Source organism: Scyliorhinus torazame, chromosome 5 (genome assembly GCF_047496885.1).
Source record: "Scyliorhinus torazame isolate Kashiwa2021f chromosome 5, sScyTor2.1, whole genome shotgun sequence".
Classification (NCBI taxonomy): domain Eukaryota; kingdom Metazoa; phylum Chordata; class Chondrichthyes; order Carcharhiniformes; family Scyliorhinidae; genus Scyliorhinus; species Scyliorhinus torazame.
The window spans coordinates 117,622,945-117,646,407 of record NC_092711.1 but is presented as its reverse complement, the minus strand read 5'-3'; the positions used below and the strand labels follow the sequence as shown (position 1 = coordinate 117,646,407).

Here is a 23,463-nt window from a genome sequence, read left to right as displayed (position 1 = left end):
GACTAATACTGGGGTTAAAGTACCAGTGTCTATAAAGACCATAATGTTATGGAAATTATAATAATCTATCAGTGTCACACGATGGCTTACATTAACACTGCAATGTGGTTACTGTGAAAATCCCCACTCCGGTACCTGTTCAGGTACACTGAGGGAGAATTCCGAATGTCTAATTCACCTAACAAGCATGTCTTTCGGGACTTGTGGGAGGAAACCGTAGCACCCGGAGGAAACCCACGCAGACACTGGGAGAACGTGCAGACTCCGCACAGACAGTGACCCAAGCCGGGAATCAAACCCGGGTCCCTGGCGCTGTGAAGCAACAGTGCTAACCACTGTGCTGCCATGCCACCTTCAATTTCAAGTAAAAAGTCAAATTCAAGTAAACTCGTTACAAGGGGAAAGAATATAATGGCAATGTTTACACTGAGCAAGAGAAAACTCTAAAAGCTACAAAATGAAGCACCTTATTGAGCCTCGAGGTGGGGAATGGAGACAGAGGGAGGCATCGCAAGATCTGAATAACTTTAATAAACATTTTTCAACAGTAATGTCACTTACACAAATTAAGACTAAAGACCTACAATAGAAGCAGGTTCTCAGAGATCACACTGAGGATAAGATTAGACATGAAGAGATAAATTATGTGAAACGACAGACAATGGGCCGAATGGCCTGCTTCTGCACTGTCGGGATTCTATGATTCTATGAATGAAAGTTCTCGACACTTAGGCAGAAGGTCAGGAGATGGACTCAATACAAAGACATTATTACGTCGTTCAGAAAAAGATGAGATATTCAGGCACAAACCATGATAAAGGTAATGACAATATCACACAAGACTACTAAAGAGCATATCATTTATCAGCTGAATTAATGGGTTAATATGTTCTGTTTTGATAAACAAGTAACCAGAATTTATTGAGATGTTATCGTCAAGTTAACACAACATTACTGAAGGTGGGACCTGTAAGGGAGGGAGACGGCTTTTGCACTATGTTTATAGTTTCATGTACATTTTTATTTTGTTGTTGTTATAATACCAAAAATACCTCAATAAAATGTTTATTAAAAAAAACCCACATTACTAAAGTGAAAAAGGATCAATACAAAAGCTCGGTGTTCCTGACCAGATCTATCTTCGACCAGATTGATCAGATTAGAATAACGTGCTCACAGATCTTTCTGATGAGACCTCCCGTCAGTATCCAGTAATCTCATGGTCACTGTCTGTAATGGGTTATGTGATAGAAATAAAAACACTGAACCAATGTCTTATTGTTGCTTGTTTAAAGCAAAAAATCATTATGTAAAAACAGAAAAGTATATTTAGAATTTAGAGACCAAGTCTGCAACAATTTGAAATGAATTCCAGGATCTCTGATCAATCCGATATCCATTCTCAGGAAATGTGTTTGCAGACAGGAAGCAAGTGAATATCCTCTCTCCACTTTGTAATTGACAACTTTACAGTTGTGATGAGAATCAAATCCTTTTACACAGACACACAAACACCCTCTGTGCAGTGTGAACTCACTGAGGAGCCAGAAGTTTAAACGACTGAGTGAATCCCTTCCCACACACGGAGCAGGCGAACAGTCTCAGCCCAGTGTGAACTCACTGGTGTGTCCACAGATTGGATGATTAATGAATCAATCTCACGTCATATCACTGCCCAGTTGGTGATTTATCAGGTCAGTTGAAACATTTCCACACCTGGAGAAAGGAGTCCATCAGGAGACTGTGAATCCCTACACACACACACACGCACACACAGCTTTTCCCCAGTATGAACTCACTAGTGTCTAAGAAGGGTGTATGTCTGATAGACTCTCTACTCACACAGAGTATCGGACAGCTCCCCGGTGTGAGTGCGCTGGTGTGTCAGCAGGTTGGATGACTGAGTGAATCCCTTCCCACACTGAGAGCAGGTGAAAGGCCTCTCCCCAGTGTGAACTCGCTGGTGTGCTAGCAGGTGGGATGACTGAGTGAATCGCTTCCCACACACAGGGCAGTTGAACGGTCTTTCCCCAGTGTGAAGTCGCTGGTGTGTCAGCAGGTAGGATGAGGTAGTGAATCCTTTGCCACACACAGAGCAGATGAATGGCCTCTTCCCAGTGTGAATTCGCTGATGTACAGTGAGATCAGATGATCGCCTGAACCCAGTTCCACAGTCAGAGCACCTGAATGGTCTCTCGTCAGTGTGTACACGTTGATGGGACATCAGTTCCGCAGAACTTTTATAGCACTTCCCACAGTCTTGGCATTTAAAAGGTCTGTCCTCACTGTGAATTCGCTGGTGTCTCAGCAGGTTGGATGAATGAGCAAATCCCTTCCCACACGCGGAGCAGGTGAACGGCCTCTCCCCAGTGTGAATTCGCTGGTGGGTCTGCAGGTGGGATGAACAAGTGAATCTCTTCCCACACCAGGAGCAGCTGAACGGTCTCTCCCCAGTGTGAGTGCGCTGGTGGGTCTGCAGTTGTGATGACGTACTGAATCTCTTCCCACACTCACTGCAGGCGAACAGCCTCTCCCCAGTGTGAATTCGCTGGTGTTCCAGAAGGCCACATTTCTGAGTGAATCCCTTCCCACAGTCTGAGCAGGTGAACAGCTTCTCTCCAGTGTGAACCCGCTGGTGTCTCTGGAGGTTGTGTGAGTGAGCGAATCCCTTCCCACACTTGGAGCAGATGAATGGTCTCTCCCCAGTGTGAACCCGCTGGTGTCTCAGTAAGTAGGTTGTACAAATAAATCCCTTCCCACACTTGGAGCAGGTGAATGGTTTATCCCCAGTATGAATGCTTTGGTGTGTCAGCAAGTTTGATGACTGAGTGAATCCTTTCCCACATTTGGAGCAGATGAATGGTCTCTCTCCAGTGTGAACTCGCTGGTGTGTCTGCAGGTGGGATGACTGAGTGAATCCCTTCCCACATTCAGAGCAGGTGAACGGCCTCTCCCCAGTGTGAATGCACTGGTGTGTCAGCAGGTACGATGAGGTAATGAATCCTTTCCCACACTCAGAGCAGGTGAACGGCCTCTCTATGGCGTGACTGCAATGATGTACAGTCAGATCAAATGATCGCCTGAACCCAGTCCCACAGTCAAAGCACCTGTACGGTGTTATGTCAGTGTGAATCCGTTGACGGGACATCAGTTCCCCAGAAGCTCTACAGTGTGTCCCGCAGTCTGGGTATTTAAAAGGTCTCTCGTGAGTGTGAACTCACTGGTGTCTCAGCAGGTTGGCTGAGTGAGCTAATCCCTTCCCACACTCGGAGCAGCTGAACGGTCTCTTCCCAGTGTGGACTCATTGGTGTCAATAGGTGGGATGAGGTAGTGAATGTATTCCCACACTCAGAGCAAGTGAACGATCACTCCCCTGTGTGAGTGCCACTATGAATTTCCACTTCAATGGGTAATTGTATTCCTTCCCACAGTCCGCACATTGCTACGTTCTCTCTCTGCTGTAACTGTGTTTGTCTCAACAGGAAGATGATTGGCTGAAATCTCCTCAACACACAGAACCTGTGCTCAGTTTCTCTCCACTGTGAATGGTGTTTTTTCCTTTCATGTTCAAAATCCGACAGTATTTGGATGATGATGAATTGGGCGACTCTGTAAGATTCTGATGTGATGTTCAGTTTCAGTTTCCCAATGTCCTACCTCCTGTGAAATGGACAGAAAACAGAAAGAGCGAGAAATTGAGCTGAATTAATTTGGTCATTTGTGGAGCCAGCCCTCGGAAAAAGTGACCATGAAAACTGCTGGATTGTCATTAAAAACCCAATTGGTTCTGTAATGTCCTTCAGGGAAGTGAACCTGCCAACTGGCCTGGGCCAACACAAGACTCAGACTTCTATAGGAGGAGGGAGAGGGGAAGAGAGAAAGAGAGAGTGATAGAGAGGAGAGGTGGGAGAGGTAGGGAATGAAGGAAAGGATTTTTATACATCTACAGCTTGACCAGACGTTTACAAATCTCTCAAACCTTCAGCCTCCATCACCATAAAGGACCAGGGCAGCATGTGTATGAGAACGCATTCACCTACAAATTCCTCTCCCAGTCACACACCGTACTGACATCCTGGACTGGATGAGCAAACATTTACTGCATTTAAACATTGCAAAAAATGATCCCATTGTCTTTGCTTCTCTGCTACAAACTCAATTTCCTCAGCACCGGCTCCACCCATCTCCCCGATAACAGCCTGAGACTAAACCCTGGTTCATAATTATCCCAAAATATTTTGTCACAAGTAGAGCTGTCAATCACATATCTACATCATCACCAAGACCACCTATTTCCACCTCAGTAACATCACAAGGGGCTGGTTGAGCACACTGGGCTAAATCGCTGGCTTTTAAAGCAGACCAAGGCAGCACGGTTCAATTCCCATACCAGCCTCCCCAAACAGGTGCCGGAATGTGGCTTTTCACAGTAACTTCATTTGAAGCCTACTTGTGACAATAAGTGATTTTCATTTCATTCACTCGACTCTCTGCTCATCTGCTGCTGAAACATTCACCCATTCTTTTGTTCCCTGTAGACTTAACTGTTCTAATACAGTCCCGGCTGGTCTCCCACATTAAACCTCCCTATGAACCTGAGATCTTTATTACTTAATCACACCAAGTTGCATTCATGCTCACAGACCTACAAAGGCTCCCAGTTAAGAAGCAGATACATTTAGCAATCCTCATCCTTGTTTTCAAATTTCTCCAGGCTCCTGCACCGCCCCCCCTCCCTCCCAGTCTCTCTAATCTCCTCCAGTCCCTTCTCTATCTCTCTGTCATCTCCCCCAGGCTCTGATCTCTCTCTGTGTCTGTAATCCCCTCCATGCTCTTTTTTCTCTCTGTCATCTCCTCCATGCTCTGATCTGTCCCAGTCTCTGCAATCACTGCCCCTATTAAAGATGCCGATCTTTAACACGGGACGGTGAGGACGTGTTCGGTTCAAATGGGAGACTAGGGAGTCCTTTTCCCAAGATTGTGCACAACATGTTCACAAAAACACTCCACACACCCGGCAGATCGACCGGTGCCTGCTTTCCGCAATTTTCCGCTTACCGATCGCCCTCATTGCGCATGCGTTAGTCACTGCCGAGCCCCGCCCCCTCATTCACTTCGATTGGCTGGAGGACGAGCCGCTCCCGTTCGGTCCTCCGGCCCCGCCCCATCTCTTCTTCCTATTGGCCCGGAGCTGCCGTCAATCACTCGCCGGGCATTGTGACGTAGACAACGTGCTTGTTTGTCAGATCCACAGGCGGTGAGGGAAATGGAGGGAGAGGCGGAGCCGAGCGGTGGACGGGGAGGGTCCGTGAGTCCCCGATGCGGCTCTGACACCGGAATAAGAAGCTGCCGGTGCCGGGTTTGTATCTGTGCGGCGGAGCCGCATCTGGAGTGAGAGGCCAGGGTTAAGGGCGCATGCGCGGTGCTCCCTGTCAGCAGGAGGAGAGAATGTTGTGAATTTCTCTCCTGGACTGACAGGGATGGATTCTGCAAACTCCTTTTACAGGGGGTTGGGAGGCTGGATTTACACAGAAAACTCAAATCAGAGATCACATCAAGTTCTAACATTGTCACTCTGTTCATCAGAACCTGAACATGATCAGAATTTGAGTATAATTGAGCTCCAGGGCAGTCCCGCTCACTGCATGTGTAGTGGGTGTTACAGTCAGATCAGCCAGGTTCTTATTCAATGGTGGAGCAGGCTGGAGGGAGTGAGTGATGTCTCCCAACACAGACAGAAAGGTCCACTTTTCTCCTGGAGTTTGAGACAAATCAGTTTTCAAAATGATGCAGAGTTTATCGCTTCTCGGCCTTTTGGCTAAGATCAAGCGTCTGTAGATTGAGCCTTTGGGTTCAAATCTGGTATGTCTCTCTTGTGGGGACCATAAATTTGATTCAATTTGAATTAGTTTTTTGGAGCAGGCAAGAAGCTGGATTAGGGGGTTGCCCCTGACCCACACTCTGAGCCCTGGCTTGGTAACTCAGAAAAGGAAAAATTTAAAAAATAATGCAGAGTTTCAGCCAATGAGGGAGATCTGGGCTCAGCCCCGCCCGTCATTCACTCTGATTGGTTGGAGGACCAGCTGCTCTTGCTCGGTCCTCCAGCCCCACTGCTGCTTCTTATAGGTTCAGAGATGCCGTCAATCACAACTCGGGCATTGTGATCTGGAACACACGCAGTGCGGGTTCTTGCTCTGGCTTCAGGTGGGTAAGTGGAGACCCCAAACCCCCCAATAAGACCCATTGGTTTTATTGTCAGTCTGCAGACAGGAGCTGAAGAACTGAACCCAGGCAGAGGAGAGGGAGGGAGAAAACTGGGAGTGGAGGAAAGAAATGGTGCAGATGTTGAGATGGGTTTGGATTTCAGCCCAGGGAGGAGGGAGAGTGTGTGGAACTGGGATTTACATCTTTGACTTTGGTAATCTTCATTTATAGGATATTCGAAGGGGATGATTTACAGACGGGAAATTCAAATTAAGCATCACAACAAAATTCAACAGAATCACTCAATTCATCAAGACCTGAATCTCATTGGCCTGTGAATGTGGAAGGAGAAATGTTTGTCTTCTGTCTGAGGGAAAAGATTTCAAATATCACTGTGACTGGAAAAGCACAGAGACCCACACAAACCTGAGTGCAAGCTTTCCAGTGAACTGACGGTGGAAAGAGCTTTAACCAGCGTGAACAAAAATCACACCATTCACAGCGAGGAAAAACCATACAGGTGTTCTATGTGTGGACAAGACTTCAACTTATCATCTAACCTGGAGAGACACAAGGACACCGACACCATGGAGAAACCATGGAAATGTGATGACTGTGGGAAGGGATTCAATTACCCATCCCATCTCGAAACTCATCGACGGAGTCACACAGGAGAGAGGCCGTTCATCTGCTCCATGTGTGGAAAAGATTTTATTCAGTCACAACACTTACAGTCACACCAGCGTGCTCACTCCAATAAGAGACCTTTAGAATGTTCTGACTGTGGGAAGAGCTTCAAAAGCAGGAAGAACCTGATGCAACACCAACACACACACACTGGAGAGAGGCCGTTCACCTGCTCCATGTGTGGGAAAGGATTCACTCAGTCATCCACCCTGATGAGGCACCAGCAGACTCACACTGGAAAAAGGCCATTCGCCTGCTCTGTGTGTGAGAGGAGATTCATTCAGTCATCCACCCTGCTGAGGCACCAGCAGGTTCACACGGGGGAGAGGCCATTCACCTGCTCTGTGTGTGGGAAGGGATTGACTCGGTTAAGCACCCTCGCTGCACATCAACTTGTTCACATGGCTAAATGACCTCTTGTTATGAATGTGAGAAGTACAAGTGAGGTGCAGACACACCAATGCACTCACATTGGGGAGAGGCTGGTCACCTGCTCTGTTTGTGAAAAGGGTTCACTCAGTCACAGCACCTATTGTGAGAGCAGTGAGTTTACATGTGGTTGCAGGGGTGGGATTCTGCTGTTCATCACTTTCACTTTTTGTTTCTGCTGATAGTAAACTCCAGCCCCATCTTGGAGGTTATTGAAATTTTAGATGAAGACATTCTCCCCGTGTCTGCGTGGGTCTCACCCCCACAACCAAAGATGTGCAGGGTAGGTAGACTGGCCACGGTAAATTGCCACTTAATTTTTAAAAAAGAATTGAGTACTTTAAATCTATTTTAAAATTCTGGATGAATGTCAGCTTGGTCAGTTGTTGAGCAAATACACTGTGTTATGTTCCATTTTTCTCCAATGTACGAGGAGATTAATTGATGTCCTGTTGCCGACTGCTTCATTCTTGGGGCCTTTTCTCTTTTCTAATCCTAGATTATTTCAAATCTCAGAGTTTCAGTCACTCTTGTGGACAATACCCAGCTCTCCATATCTTGCAGACTGATGATAATCATAATAATCTTTATTATTGTCACAAGTAGGCTTACATTAACACTGCAATGAAGTTACTGTGAAAATTCCCAAGTTGCCACATTCTGGCACCTGTTCGGGTACACTAAGGGAGAATTCAGAATGTCCAATCCACCGAACAGCACGTCTTTCGGGACTTGTGGGAGGAAACCGGAGCACCCGGAAGAAGCCCACACAGACACGGGGAGAAAGTGTAGACTCCGCGCAGACAGTGATCCAAGCTGGGAAGCAAATCTGGGACACTGGCGCTGTGAAGCAGCAGTGCTAACCACTGTGCTACCATGCCACCCATGAGTCTGTGTTACACTGTCAGTGTGCTCCTGTACTGTAGGCGAATGTCATGCCCCTGTTCAAAAAAGGGACTAGGGATAACCCTGGGAATTACAGGCCAGTTAGTCTTACTTCTGTGGTAGGCAAAGTAATGGAAAGGGTACTGAAGGATAGGATTTCTGAGCACCTGGAAAGACACTGCTTGATTAGGGATAGTCAGCACGGATTTGTGAGGGGGAGGTCTTGCCTTACAAATCTTATTGAATTCTTTGAGGAGGTGACCAAGCATGTGGATGAAGGTAAAGCAGTGGATGTAGTGTACATGGATTTTAGTAAGGCATTTGATAAGGTTCCCCATGGTAGGCTTCTGCAGAAAGTAAGGAGGCATGGGATAGTGGGAGATTTGGCCAGTTGGATAACAAACTGGCTAACCGATAGAAGTCAGAGAGTGCTGGTGGATGGCAAATATTCAGCCTGGATCCCAGTTACCAGTGGGATCAGTTCTGGGTCCTCTGCTGTTTGTGATTTTCATTAATGACTTGGATGAGGGAGTTGAAGGGTGGGTCAGTAAATTTGCAGACGATACGAAGATTGGTGGAGTTGTGGATAGTAAGGGCTGTTGTCGGCTGCAAAGAGACATAGATAGGATGCAAAGCTGGGCTGAGAAGTGGCAGATGGAGTTTAACCCTGAAAAGTGTGAGGTTGTCCATTTTGGAAGGACAAATATGAATGCGGAATACAGGGTTAACGGTAGAGTTCTTGGCAATGTGGAGGAGCAGAGAGATCTTGGGGTCTATGTTCATACATCTTTGAAAGTTGCCACTCAAGTGGATAGAGCTGTGAAGAAGGCCTATGGTGTGCTCGCGTTCATTAACAGAGGGATTGAATTTAAGAGCCGTGAGGTGATGATGCAGCTGTACAAAGCGTTGGTAAGGCCACATTTGGAGTACTGTGTACAGTTTTGGTCGCCTCATTTTAGGAAGGATGTGGAAGCTTTGGAAAAGGTGCAAAGGAGATTTACCAGGATGTTGCCTGGAATGGAGAGTAGGTCTTACGAGGAAAGGTTGAGGGTGCTAGGCCTTTTCTCATTAGAACGGAGAAGGATGAGGGGCGACTTGATAGAGGTTTATAAGATGATCAGGGGAATAGATAGAGTAGACAGTCAGAGACTTTTTCCCCGGGTGGAACAAACCATTACTAGGGGACATAAATTTAAGGTGAATGGTGGAAGATATAGGGGGGATGTCAGAGGTAGGTTCTTTACCCAGAAAGTAGTGGGGGCATGGAATGCATTGCCTGTGGAAGTAGTTGAGTCGGAAACATTAGGGACCTTCAAGCAGCTATTGGATAGGTACATGAATTACGGTAAAATTATGTAGTGTAGATTTATTTGTTCATAAGGGCAACACGGTAGCATTGTGAATAGCACAATTGCTTCACAGCTCCAGGGTCTCAGGTTCGATTCCGGCTTGGGTCACTGTCTGTGCGGAGTCTACACATCCTCCCCGTGTGTGCGTGTGTTTCCTCCCACAGTCCAAAGATGTGCAGATTAGGTGGATTGGCCATGCTAAATTGCCGTTAGTGTCCAAAATTGCCCTTAGTGTTGGGTGGAGGTGTTGACCTTGGGGAGGGTGCACTTTCCGAGAGCCGGTGCAGACTCAGTGGGCCGAATGGCCTCCTTCTGCACTGTAGAGTCAATGATAATCTATGATTAATCTAGGACAAAGGTTCGGCACAACATCGTGGGCCGAAGAGCCTGTTCTGTGCTGTATTTTTCTATGTTCTATGCTTTGTATTTAACAGGAGCCTGCAGACTGATGAGACTGTGTTACACTGTCAGTGTGCTCCTGTACTGCTCTGTATTTAACAGGAGTCTGCAGACTGATGAGACTGTGTTGCACTGACAGCGTGCTCCTGTACTGCTCTGTATTTAACAGGAGTCTGCAGACTGATGAGACTGTATTACACTGTCAGTGTGCTCCTGTACTGCTCTGTATTTAACAGGAGCCTGCAGACTGATGAGACTGTGTTACACTGTCAGTGTGTTCCTGTACTGCTCTGAATTTAACAGCAGCCTGATGGGACTGTGTTGCACTGTCAGTGTGCTCCTGTACTGCTCTGTATTTAACAGGAGTCTGCAGACTGATGAGACTGTACTACACTGTCAGTGTGCTCCTGTACTGCTCTGTATTTAAAAGGAGTCTGCAGACTGATGAGACTGTGTTACACTGTCAGTGTTTTCCTGTACTGCTCTGTATTTAACAGGAGTCTGCAGACTGATGAGACTGTGTTACACTGTCAGTGTGTTCCTGTACTGCTCTGAATTTAACAGGAGTCTGCAGACTGATGAGACACTGTTACACTGTCAGTGTGCTCCTGGACTGCTCTGAATTTAACAGGAGTCTGCAGACTGATGACACTGTGTTACACTGTCAGTGTGTTCCTGTACTGCTCTGAATTTAACAGCAGCCTGCAGACTGATGAGACACTGTTACACTGTCAGTGTGCTCCTGTACTGCTCTGTATTTAACAGGTGTCTGCAGACTGATGAGACTGTGTTACACTGTCAGTGTTTTCCTGTACTGCTCTGTATTTAACAGGAGTCTGCAGACTGATGAGACACTGTTACACTGTCAGTGTGCTCCTGTACTGCTCTGTATTTAACAGGTGTCTGCAGACTGATGAGACTGTGTTACACTGTCAGTGTGTTCCTGTACTGCTCTGTATTTAACAGGAGTCTGCAGACTGATGAGACTGTGTTACACTGTCAGTGTGCTCCTGTACTGCTCTGTATTTAACAGGAGTCTGCAGACTGATGAGACTGTGTCACACTGTCAGTGTGCTCCTGTACTGCTCTGAATTTAACAGCAGCCTGCAGACTGATGAGACTGTGTTGCACTGTCAGCGTGCTCCTGTACTGCTCTGTATTTAACAGGAGTCTGCAGACTGATGAGACACTGTTACACTGTCAGTGTGCTCCTGGACTGCTCTGTATTTAACAGGAGTCTGCAAGCTGATGAGACTGTGTTACACTGTCAGTGTGCTCCTGAACTACTCTGTATTTAACAGGAGTCTGCAGGCTGATGAGACTGTGTTGCACTGTCAGTGTGCTCCTGTACTGCTCTGTATTTAACAAGAGTCTGCAGACTGATGACACTGTGTTACACTGTCAGCGTGCTCCTGTACTGCTCTGTATTTAACAGGAGTCTGCAGACTGATGAGACTGTATTACACTGTCAGCATGCTCCTGTACTGCTCTGTATTTAACAGGAGTCTGCAGACTGATGAGACTGTGTTACACTGTCAGTGTTTTCCTGTACTGCTCTGTATTTAACAGGAGTCTGCAGACTGGTGAGACTGTGTTACACTGTCAGTGTGTTCCTGTACTGCTCTGTATTTAACAGGAGTCTGCAGACTGATGACTCTGTGTTGCACTGTCAGTGTGCTCCTGTACTGCTCTGTATTTAACAGCAGCCTGCAGACTGATGAGACTGTGTTACACTGTCAGTGTGCTCCTGTACTGCTCTGTATTTAACAGGAGTCTGCAGACTGATGACTCTGTGTTGCACTGTCAGTGTGCTCCTGTACTGCTCTGTATTTAACAGGAGTCTGCAGACTGATGAGCCTGTGTTACACTGTCAGTGTGCTCCTGTACTGCTCTATATTTAACAGGAACCTGCAAACTGATGTTAGATCAGAGCTGAGGAAAAGGGAGCTCTGAATCCCTGTATTATCTCTGTTCTCCAGAACAAGTAACTCTACTCTCTCAGTGTTATTGCAATACTGTTAATAAAATCAGTAAAAAACAATCTGTTATTGGGAGTTTGATTCTCTGGTGTCTGAAACCACAAGATTCAATGTTTAGGGTCAACAAGATGAACAAGGAAACACATCAGGGCCTAAAACTCCAGCTGGATATTCACAGGAGAAAGTCTGTTATCAAACACCTCGAATGGACAGAACAGAGAAAGAGCCCACCTGTACGAAACTCTCAAATCATTTGCAAATATGTTTCAAATGTTGACAGGTTCCTGCAGTCAATTTCCATTCAATTGAAATTGATGAAAGATGAGAGACTGGGTTGGAAACAGAGCTGGGCCCACTTGTACCGAGACCCCAAAGCCAGAAATCACTTACTCTGACACAACAAATCCAGGGTCCATTTACACTGACACACCAAATCCAGGGGCCACTTACGCCGAGACACCAAATCCAGGGACCACTTACACTGAGACACCAAATCCAGGGACCACTTTTGGCACAACACTAAACCCAGGGACCACTTACGCCGAGACACCAAGTCCAGGTAACACTTACATTTTGAAATTGATTTATGGGGTACAGATTGTTTGCAATAAATCCCCAACTTTCAATTAAATCAGGTTATACAAGATTTAACTATCTGACAGAATGATCACTTTAAATGGTAAATTCAAAATATTTTTAAACCATTAAAAGGTAGAAAGCGAACACGTTGGGGGCGTCATGGTGGCACAGTGGTTAGTACTGCTCCTCATGGCGCAGAGGATCCGGGTTCAATCCCGGCCCCGGGTCACTGTCCGTCTGGAGTTTGCACGTTCTCCCCGTGTCTGCGTGGGTCTCACCCCCACAATCCAAAAATCTGTGCAGGGCAGGTGAATTGGTCACGGTAAATTGCCCCTTAATTGGAAAAAAATAATTGGGTGCTCTAAATTTTCAAAAACGATAAGTCAGAAAGATAAAAAACAAGGTTTAATGGACAGTAACTAACAGAGAAGTTTATCTTTAACAATTAAACAGACTTCTTACAACTTTCCTCAGTTGAGCAGGTGAAAGATATGAAGTAATAATCCTCAAACGTGGTAACATGTTAACAAAATGGTTCATCAAAACATTAGTTTTATCCCCTCAGCTCAACTTTTCTAATCTCTAATTAGCCAAAGTGTCAACAATAATTGGTTAACTTAATGGACTGCTGATTTATATTTGGCCCGACATCTGCTCGTGTACAAAATGGCATTTTAACCTTTCATGACAATGACTCTAAAGTGAATTAACCTGAAAATAGTTGGGTTACATTAAAACTATTGATGTCAAAACTACCAACACAGCGGAGTGAAGTGATTCGAGTTCTGTGACCAGGCTGCCGGTACAGATGGCAATGGGCGGCCATGTAGAGTTGATGAGAGACTCCATGAAAGATCAATTTAGGATTGAACTGAAAGTTCATAATTTTGTGAATGAGCTCTTGGTGAGACTTCATGGGATGTGGGTGTTGCTGGCTCGGTCAGCATTTATTGACCATCCCTAATTGCCCCTGAAAAGATGGAGGTGAGCAGCCTTCCTGAGCCGCTGCAGTCCAACCATGTTAGGAAGGGAATTCCAAGGTTTTGATCCAGCTGCAGTGAAGGAATGTCGATATAATTCCAAGTGGAGATGGTGAGTGACTTGGAGGTGAACTTCCAGGTGGTGGCGTTCTTGAATCAAAGGAAAACATCACAGACGATGCTTTCAAAAAGGGATATCACAGCCCCAAAGATCAGTGACATGTCTGAAGGTATTTAAATGCCAGCCATTTATCGGATTTGTTAACATCAGCAGGAGCAAACCAAATACTATCAGACTAACATGCCCAGGTGTGATTAACAGCAGCGAAACTAATGAATCCAACCCCTGCAGTTACTTATGAATTCGCTGGTGTGTCAGCAGGTTAGATGGCTGAGTGAATCCCTTCCCACACACGGAGCAGGTGAACGGCCTTTCTCCAGTGTGAGTGCGTTGGTGTATCACTAGGTTAAAGGACTTGGTGAATGCCTTCCCACAGTCGGAACAGGTGAATGGCCTCTCCCCTGTGTGAGTTCGCTGGTGTATCAGCAGGTTCGATGGGTGAGTGTATTCCTTACCACACACAGAGCAGGTGAATGGTTTCTTCCCAGAGTGAACCCGTTGATGTGCAATGAGATTGGGTGAAGACCTGAACCTCTTTCCACAAGTGGTGCAGCTGAACGGCCTCTCCTCGCTGTGTGTTTGCTGGTGTTCCAACAGATGGGAGGACCGAGTGAATCCCTTCCCACATACAGAGCAGCTGAATGGTCTCTCCCCAGTGTGAACGCGCTGGTGAGCAGTGAGGTTGGATGAAGACCTGAACCTCTTTCCACAGGAGGTGCAGCTGAACGGCCTCTCTTCTGTGTGGGTTTGTTGGTGTGACTGGAAGCAGGATAACTGAGTAAATCCCTTTCCACACACACAGCAAGTAAATGGTTTCTCTCCAGTGTGAATGCGTCTGTGGTTTTCCAGCAAGGATGGATAATTGAATCCTTTACCACAATCTTCACATTTCCATGGTTTCTCCATGGTACCTGTGTCCGTGTGTCTCTCCAGGTTGGAGATCAGTTGAAGCTTCGAAGACACACAGAACACGTGTACGGTTTCTCCCCACTGTGAATGGTGATGTTTTTTCAGACTGCGTAACTGGTTAAAGCTCTTCCCAGTCACTTCACTGAACACTCACACCCGGGTGTTGTGTGCGTCTCGCCGCTTTTCCAGTCACTGATGCTTGAAATCTTTTCCCAAAGACAGAACAGACAAACACTTCACCTTCCACGTTCAAATTTTGATGTTTAGGTTGTAATGAATTGAGTGACTCTGTGGGAACTCGATGTGATGTTTGGTTTGAGTTTTCTGTCGGCCAATCCTCCACTTCCAATATCCTGTAAAAAGAGTTTACAAAAGCCATCACTGTCAGTCCAGGGTAGAATATCTGAACAGACAATTCTAGTTTCTCTGGAACATTTTTTCCTCTCTTGTTCCCTCAAAGTTGTCAAACCCCGTCCCACACTCTCCCTCCTCCCTGGGCTGAAATCCAAACCCATCTCACCATCTGCACCATTTTTTTCCTCCACTCCCAGTTTCTCCCTCTCCTCTGCCTGGGTTCAGTTCTCCAGCTCCTGTCTGCACTGACAATAAAACCAATGGGTCTGATTGGGGGTTTGGGGCCTCCAGCGGGTGTTTGTGAATCCTCCCCACCCACCTGCCAGGGTTTCCTTCCTTGCCAGAGATCAGGGTCCTTAATGATTTGAGTGCAAAGTGTAAGCTCTTATTTATTATCCCCCATCCTCTGATGTGAACCATCCTCCAGTGTCTGAAGCAGAATGGTGCCCGTTAACTTGGGCCTGTTCCCGCGTTGCATTTTGGACTTTAACCTGGTTTAAGACTTCTTACTGAGCTCACCCCAGTCCAACGGTGGCATCTCCACATAATGATTGTGAAGGGTTTGCTCCAGCTCACAATGCCCGGGGAGTGATTGACGGCAGCTCCGGACCAATAAGGCGAAGGCTCGGGACTGGCGGACCATGTGGGAGCGGCTGGTCCTCCAACCAATCACAGTGAATCAGGGGGGGGGCTGAGCCCGGATCTCCCTCATTGGCTGAGAATCTGCATCATTCTGAGTTCTTCCCATAGGCCATGTGAAATGAAATGAAAATAAAAATTGCTTATTGTCATAAGTAGGCTTCAATGAAATTACTGTGAAAAGCCCCTAGTCGCCACATTCCGGCGCCTGTTATGTGGCAGCGGGTTCCACAATCTCATTTCTTGCCTGAGAGGTGTTGACCAATGGAAAGATTTGGAGGACCGGATGGTCTCGGTCCTCCAGCCAATCAGACTGCGGGCTGTGTGTGAATTACGACTGAGCTTACAATTCAAATGTCTTCCTGAGTCAAACCTCGGAGTAAAACACATTCTTTCCACTTCAGCGGACTTTTTAAAAAGGGTCCACTGACCCTTCCATAGAACTGTTACAAGAAGGGACAACAAACGTTAACTCTGTTTATCTCACCATAGATATGGCACAGTCGGTACCACTGCTGCCTCACAGAGCCAGCGACCAGTGTTCAATTCCGGCCCGGGATGACTGTGTGGAGTTTGTACATTCTCCCCGTGTGGCGCTCCAGTTTTCTCCCATGTGCAGGTTTAGTGTCCAAGGATGAGGTGGGGTTACGGGGAGAGGGGAAGGGAACTGCACCTGGGTGCGGTGCTCTTTTGTGGGGCAAGTGCAAACCCGATGGGCTGAATGGCCTCCTTCTGCACTGTAGGGATTCTATGATGCAGTCAGACCCGCTGGGTTAATCTAGCATTTACTGTTTTCACTCTACATTACACACATTTTTAATCCACTAATTATATTTATTGAACCACTGTACCATCAACTACTCGGAGCAGAGTGTTGATGTTTCAGCTACTTTGTAGGATTTTCGCTCTCTCAGTCTGATGGGTTTGTCTGGGGGTATTTCCCTACTCCTGTCCATGTGTTTGGGTGTTTGTGTATTTTAGGGAACATGTAGAACTTCCTTGGTTCTGCCCGTTGTCCCCTCGGATATTCCCCCTGTTTTTGGTTAATGTGTCTGGAGTCTGCGTTCTTCCAGTCTGTCTCCAATTCTCCTTCCTGTCTCGGGTATATAGGTCTAGGTAGCTTTGTGTTGTTTGGTTGTCTGTCTGTCTCCAGCAGGTATTGTTGTCTCTCGATAATGACTGTGCTGCTACCCTTGTCTTCTGGTCTTATGAACATATCCATGTTGGATCCAAGCTCCCGGATTGTCTGTCTTTCTCTCCGGGTAAGATTCTGTTTGTCTCTTGTATTTCACTGTGACAGGGCAGAGACCCGATTGAAGGATTCAAACATGGGAATTCTGGGAAAGCTAGTCAAGGATTTGGGAGGTGACAAAATGTTCAAAGAGTTTGAGGAGGAGAGGGAGGTTGAAGATGGAGCAGTAATTTGTAAGGATGGCAGGGTCAAGGGTCTGTTTTATTGAGGAGGGGGTGATGATGGTAGATTTGAAGGACAGAGGGACAGTACCTGAAGAGAGAGAAATGTTGACAATATCCGTGGACACAGGGTAGTTGGCTGATCAGTAGCTCAGTGGGAATAGGGTCGATGGAGCAGGAGCTGGGTCTCATGGACAAGATGAGCTCTGAGGGGGCATGAGAGGAGATGGGAGAGAAACTAGAGAAAGATGTGGGTTCAGGGCTCGGGAAAGGATGAAATTTAGAGACAGTTTGGTCCGGTGGGCTCGTGGAAGGGAGGGAAGCAGCAGAGGCAGCTGATCGGATTTACTCAATCTCAGTCACAAAGAAGCTCCACAAGCTCCTCACACTTCTTGTTGGAGGTGAGGATGGAAGAGACAGGGGAGAGCGAGAGTACTTCAAAAGGAACTAACTTGTGTCAGAGATATTAAAAAGTTTCAAGATGCTGTGTATTTAACACAAATCTAATTTATTTGACTTTTAGCCAGAATATTAGCCCCTGTAAATGGACTGGAATTGTTATCAGCAGAAAGAGACCCAAATGAACATGGTTCAGTCCTGAACGTGAGTAACTGCAAAATCCAATCGCTGTGATTACTTGTGGCCTCGTTGGTGTTTCAGTAGGTGGGATGAAGTGGTGAATCCCTTCCCACAGTGGGAGCAGGCGAATGGCCTCTCCAGAGTGTGAATTCGCTGGTGCTTCAGCGGGTTGGACGAATCACTGAATCTCTTCCCACACTCGGAGCAGGTGAATGGCCTCACTCCGATGTGAATTCGCTGATGTACAGTGAGGTGAGAGGAGTGTCTGAACCCAGTCCTGCAGCGAGAGCACCTGAACGGTCTCACGTCAGTGTGAACACGTTGATGGCTCATCAGATCCCCAGAACTTTTATAGCACTTCCCGCAGTCTGGACATTGAAATGGTCTCTCCCCAGTGTGAACTCGCTGGTGTCTCAGCAGGTTGGCTGAAATAACAAATCCTTTCCCACACTTTGAGTAGGTGAATTAACTCTCATCAGTGTGAATTCGCTGGTGATTCTGCAGGTTGGACGACTGAGTGAATCCCTTCCCACACTTGGAGCAGGTGAATGGTCTCTCCCCACTGTGACTGCGTCGATGAATTTCCAGCTTGGATGGGGAAGTGAATCCTTTCCCACAGTCCGCACATTTCAATGTTTCTCCTCAGTGTGACTGCATTTGTGTCTCGTGAGGCCTGATGATCTACTGAATCCTCGTCCACACACACAACACGTGTACGGTTTCTCCCCACTGTGGACGATGCTTTTTCCTTCCATGATCGCTGATATTCAGGATATGATCAATTGAGGACTCGGTCAGATCCTGATGTGATGCTTGGTTTGCGTTTCCGCACTTTGAAACATCCCCTTTGAACACCCTGTGAAACTGATTTAAAACAAAAAATAGGGAGTGAGAGAGAACCCGTAAAAACACACAAAGGCAGCTTGTGAAATTGAGCTGAATGAATCTGGTCATTTGTGGGGCCGGCACTGGGAAAAAGTGACCTTGAAAACTGCTGGATTGTCACAAAAACCCAACTGACCTCTTTGGGAGGAGAGAGTAAGAAGAGGGATTTTGTATATCTACAACACATATTAAGTGAGTAGTTGGCAAAGCAAATTCGATCTTGAGCTTCATAAACAGAAATATTGATACCAAAACTATGCTTCTGGTGGCATGGTGGTTAGCACTGCTGCCTCACAGCAATTCCGACCTTGGTGACTATGTGGAGTTTGCACTTTCTCCCCGTGTCTGCGTGGGTTTCCACCCAGTGCTCAGGTTTCCTCCAACAGTCCAAAGAAGAGCAGGTTAGATGGATTCGCCTTGATAAATTGCCCCTTAGTGTCCAGGGATCTGCAGGTTAGGTGGGGCTTTGGGGTTACAGGGATAGGGTAGGAGTGTGGGCTTCGGCAGGGTGCCCTTTCAGAGAATCACTGCAGACTCGATGGGCCGAATGGCCCCCTTTTTCACTGTAGGAATTCTTTGGTTCCAATTCTATTCTCTGAATCGTTGTAAAGCTCTGGTCACCACTCTTCAGGAAGAATATGAAGGTTCTTGGAGAAGGTGCAGAGATTTACCAGAATGGTTCCAGCAAAAGAGGTTGAGGGGAGATTTGATTCAGGTACACAAGATTATGCCAGATTTCCATCGGGTGGACAAAGAAACTCTGTTTCCATTCACTGATCGTACAAGCAGTCGGGACACAGATTTAAATTTTTGGGTAAAACCTGGATTGAACTACATAAGATCCTGAGGGGTCTTGACAGGGTGGATGTGGAGAGGATGTTTCCTCTTGTGGGAGAATCTGGAACAAGGGGGTCACTGTTGCAAAGTGAGGGGTCACCTATTTCAGATGGGGATAAGGATTTTTTTTTCTCTTGAGGGTTGCAAGACAGGGGGTGGCACAGTGGTTAGCACTGCTGCCTCACAGCACCAGGGACCCGGGTTCAATTTCCACTTTGACTGTGTGGAGTTTGCACTTTCTCCCCGTGTCTGTGTTGTTTTCCTCTGGTTTCCTCCCACAGTTCAAAGATGTGCAGGTTAGGTTGAATCAGTTAGGAGTGTATTCACTGGAGTTCAATGAGGGGGGATCTCATAGAAACCTATAAAAAGTGGGCGGCGCAGTGGTTAGCACTGCTGCCTCATGTCGCCGAGGACCCGTGTTTCATCCCTACCCCGGGTCACTGTCTGTGTGGAGTGTGCACATTCTCCCTGTGTTTGCGTGGTTCTCACCCCTATAAATGCAAAGATGTGCATGGTAGGTTAATTGACCATGCTAAAATTGCCCCTTAATTGCAAAAAAAGAATTGGGCACTCAATTTATGTTGAAAAAAACAGGGCGAGACAGAGTAGATTCAGGAAGGAGGTTCCCAATAGCGAGAGTGTCCAGAAATAGGGTCACAGTCTGAGGATACGGGGTAGACCATTTAGGACAGAGGTGAAATGAAATGAACATGAAATGAAAATCGCTTATTGTCACAAGTAGGCTTCAAATGAAGTTACTGTGAAAAGCTCCTAGTCGCCACATTCCGGCACCTGTTCGGGGAGGCTGGTACGGGATGAGGAGAAATGTCGTCCCCCAGAGAGTGGTGAGCCTATGGAATTCGTCGCCACAGGAACTAATTAAGGACAAAACATTGCATGTTTTCAAGAAGTAGTTAGATACAGCACTTAGGGTGAAGGGGATCAAAGGATATGGGGGAAAGCGGGATTAGGCTATTGAGCCTAATCAGCTCTGATCGTAATGAATGGTGGAGCAGGCTCGAAGGGCCAAATGGCCTCCTCCTGCTCCTATTTTCTATGTTGCTCCGTGTCTATGCATGTAAATGGTCCAGGAGGTATGAGGAAGAATGTTTTTACACAGCCAGTGGCAATGACCTTAAACTTGCTGCCTATGATGGAGTTTGGAAATAGACACAATAAATGATTTTTTTTTTTTTTTTAATTGGGGAGGAACCTGAGAGAAATAAAGCTGTGAGGATACAGAGACAGAGCAGGAGAATTACTCTGAGTGGATTGCTCCAGATAATAATAATAATCTTTATTAGTGTCACAAGTAGGCTTACATTAACACTGCAATGAAGTTACTGTGAAAACCCCCTGGTCGCCACACTCCGGCGCCTGTTCGGGTGCACTGAGCGAGAATTCAGAATGTCCAATTCACCTAACAAGCACGTCTTTCGGGACTTGTGGGAGGAAACCGCAGCACCCGGAGGAAACCCACGCAGACACGGGGAGAATGTGCACACACCGCACAGACAGTAACCCAAGCCGGGAATCGAACCCGGGTCCCTGCCGCTGGGAAGCAACAGTGCTAACCTCCGTGCCGATTGGAGAGCCAGCATGGACTCAATGGACCGAATGCCCTTCTCTGCCCTTTTAAAAAAATAACTTTAAAGTACCCAATTCATTTTTTCCAATTAAGGGGTAATTTAGCATGGTCAATCCACCTTGCTTGCACATCTTTGGGTTGTGGGGGCGAAACCCACGCAAACATGGGGAGAATGTGCAAACTCCACATGGACAGTGACCCACAGCCGGGATCGAACCTGGGACCTGGGCGCTGTGAGGCAGCAGTGCTACTCACTGCGCCACCATGCTGCCAGCTGACTCTGACATTTCTGTCTAATCTCGCCTTGTAATTTACCCGGGGGGGGGTTCAGATATCACTCAGGTAAATCTGTGCTACACTCCCTCCGAGGCCATTCTATCCTTTCTCAGATTTGTTGCCCAGAACTGAACACAGTTCTCCAGATTTGGTCTAACCAGGGTTTGTGAATCTCGGGGCTTTTCCAGTCACACTGAGACCTGAAATCGTCCCTCACAGACAGAACAGACAAACCTTTTACCTTCCACTCCCAGATACTGCTGCAATTCAGTTTCTAATGTATCAAGTGATTCTGTCAGATTGTTTGGTTTGCGTTTCCCGTCTGTTAAACCCCCACTTCCAGTATCCTGTAAATTTACAGAAACCTCACTGTCAGTTTAGGATAGAAATTCACAACATTCTCTCCTCGCCAACTTTGATTAAATGTATTTCTGGGGGTTTGATCACATGACCTGCCCCCATCCTCCAGCCATTAATCGGTCAACACATCCATCCTTGTGACACACTGCCTTCCTCGGCCAATTGAGAAGGAAAAGGACTCCTTACCTCACAGGACAGTGTTTGACTAGGGCAGCATGGTGGTGCAGTGGTTAGCACTGCTGTCTCACGGTTCGATCCCGGCTCTGGGTCACTGTCTGTGTGGTGTTTGCACATTCTCCCAGTGTTTGCATGGGTTTCACCTCCACAACCCAAAGATGTGCAGTTAGGTGGATTGGCTATGCTAAATTGCCCTTTAATTTGAAAAAAATGAATTGGGAATTTTAAATTTATTTTTAAAAAGTAGTGATTGACTGTCAGCCGAACAACATTTATCCCATTTTCAATATTTTTATATCCGCTGAAGAGAAATGTTAAAAAATATTTTTTACTGTCCTAATAATCCAGAATTTATATTTTTACTGTCCAAATCATGTTCCAGAGTCACTGAAATATTTTGTACTGTCCCAATGATCTTCCAGACACCCAGGTGTGAATCTCACCAAGACAGAAGGTAAAATTTGAATTCATTTAAAGTTTCCTTTTTAAAAAATAAATTGTGTGTACCCAATTCATTGTCACGTGACGTCCGTTCATCTGCTGTCGCAGCGTCTGCATGGTCTAGCCAATGTACCAGGCTTCGGGAGCTTATTGGGGGTTTGTGAATCCTCCCCGCACACCTGCCAGGGTTTCCTTCCCAGGCAGGAATGATCCTTTTCAGTCGGGGAACACTTCAGCAGTCAAGGGCATTCAGCCTCTGATTTCCGGGTAAGCGTTCTCCAAGGCAGCCTTCAGGATGTGCGACAACGCAGAATCGCCGAGCAGACACTTATAGCCAAGTCCCGCACACATGAGTACAGCCTCAACAGGGACATTGGATTCATGTTGCATTACATTCACCCCCACCATCTGGACTGGGTTTGCGAAATCCGACCAACTGACCTGGCTTGAGACAATTCACACCTCTTTAACCTGGATGCCCCCTCTCTCTAGATCTGTAAAGACTTAATTACCTGCAAATGCTCGCATTCAAAGCATTGTCCTGCATATTTGACTTTGCCTAAATATATATTTCTGGAACCTACCTCTTCATTCACCTGAGGAAGCAGCGCTCCAAACCTATTGGACTTTAACCTGGTGTAAGACTCTGTGCTCACCCCAGTCCAACGCCGGCATCTCCACATAATGATCGTGAAGGGTTTGCTCCAGCTCACAATGCCCGAGGGCTGATTGGCGGCAGGTTCAGACCAATAGGAAGAGGGGGCAGGTCTGGAGGACCGTCTGGTCCTCCAAGAATTCCGAGTGAATGGGAGGCGGAGCAAAGCCGTGCTCTCGCTCCCTACGCATGCGCCCCGCCGCACACTTCGTCATCCGGGCCTGTCACGGGGAAAAGCGCGAGCAGCTTTTGCCGATTCAACTCCCGTATCCCAGCTTCGTAATCCGAGTTTGGGGCCTACACGGAGTGTTTATGAAGCCTCCCAACCCATCCACCGGCTCCATCCATCCCTCATGACTCACCGGGCTGAATTTGACCGGCCGAGGATTTCCACCCGACTGCCAAAATCCTGATCCATCATCGGCACTGCGCATGCTCCAATTTACGATGGTGATTGGGTCTCAATCCCGCCCCTCATTCACTCCGATTGGTTGGAGGCGCAGCTGCTCCGCCCATTTCTTCCTATTGGTCCAGAGTTGCCGTCAATCACTCCCCGGTCATTGTGAGCTGAAGCAGGCGCATTACCGAAGCTGGACGCGGCCGGGAGGTTTCACTAAACCCATCGGAGGCTTCAAACCCCAATAACAAGTTTCCGGGCCCGGGTTTGCATCGAGCGGGGCACAGCTGCGGCCTGCTCCCGGTGACAGGCCTGAGTTAACGGCCGCCGGCTTTATAGAG

General features: G+C 46.9%; 1 protein-coding gene across 1 annotated transcript; it reads right to left on the bottom strand.

Moving 5' to 3' along the window:
- Positions 1 to 511: 511 nt before the first annotated feature.
- On the bottom strand, positions 512 to 23,463 carry LOC140417887 (uncharacterized). Its single transcript, XM_072501319.1, has 5 exons — positions 22,655 to 23,463; positions 16,002 to 18,370; positions 13,847 to 14,874; positions 3,658 to 3,660; positions 512 to 3,208 (listed from the first exon to the last, which is right to left on the bottom strand). Exons 3-5 carry the CDS (start codon positions 14,516 to 14,518, stop codon positions 1,835 to 1,837), a joined length of 2,049 nt encoding a protein of 682 aa, XP_072357420.1. The 5' UTR covers positions 14,519 to 14,874; positions 16,002 to 18,370; positions 22,655 to 23,463; the 3' UTR covers positions 512 to 1,834.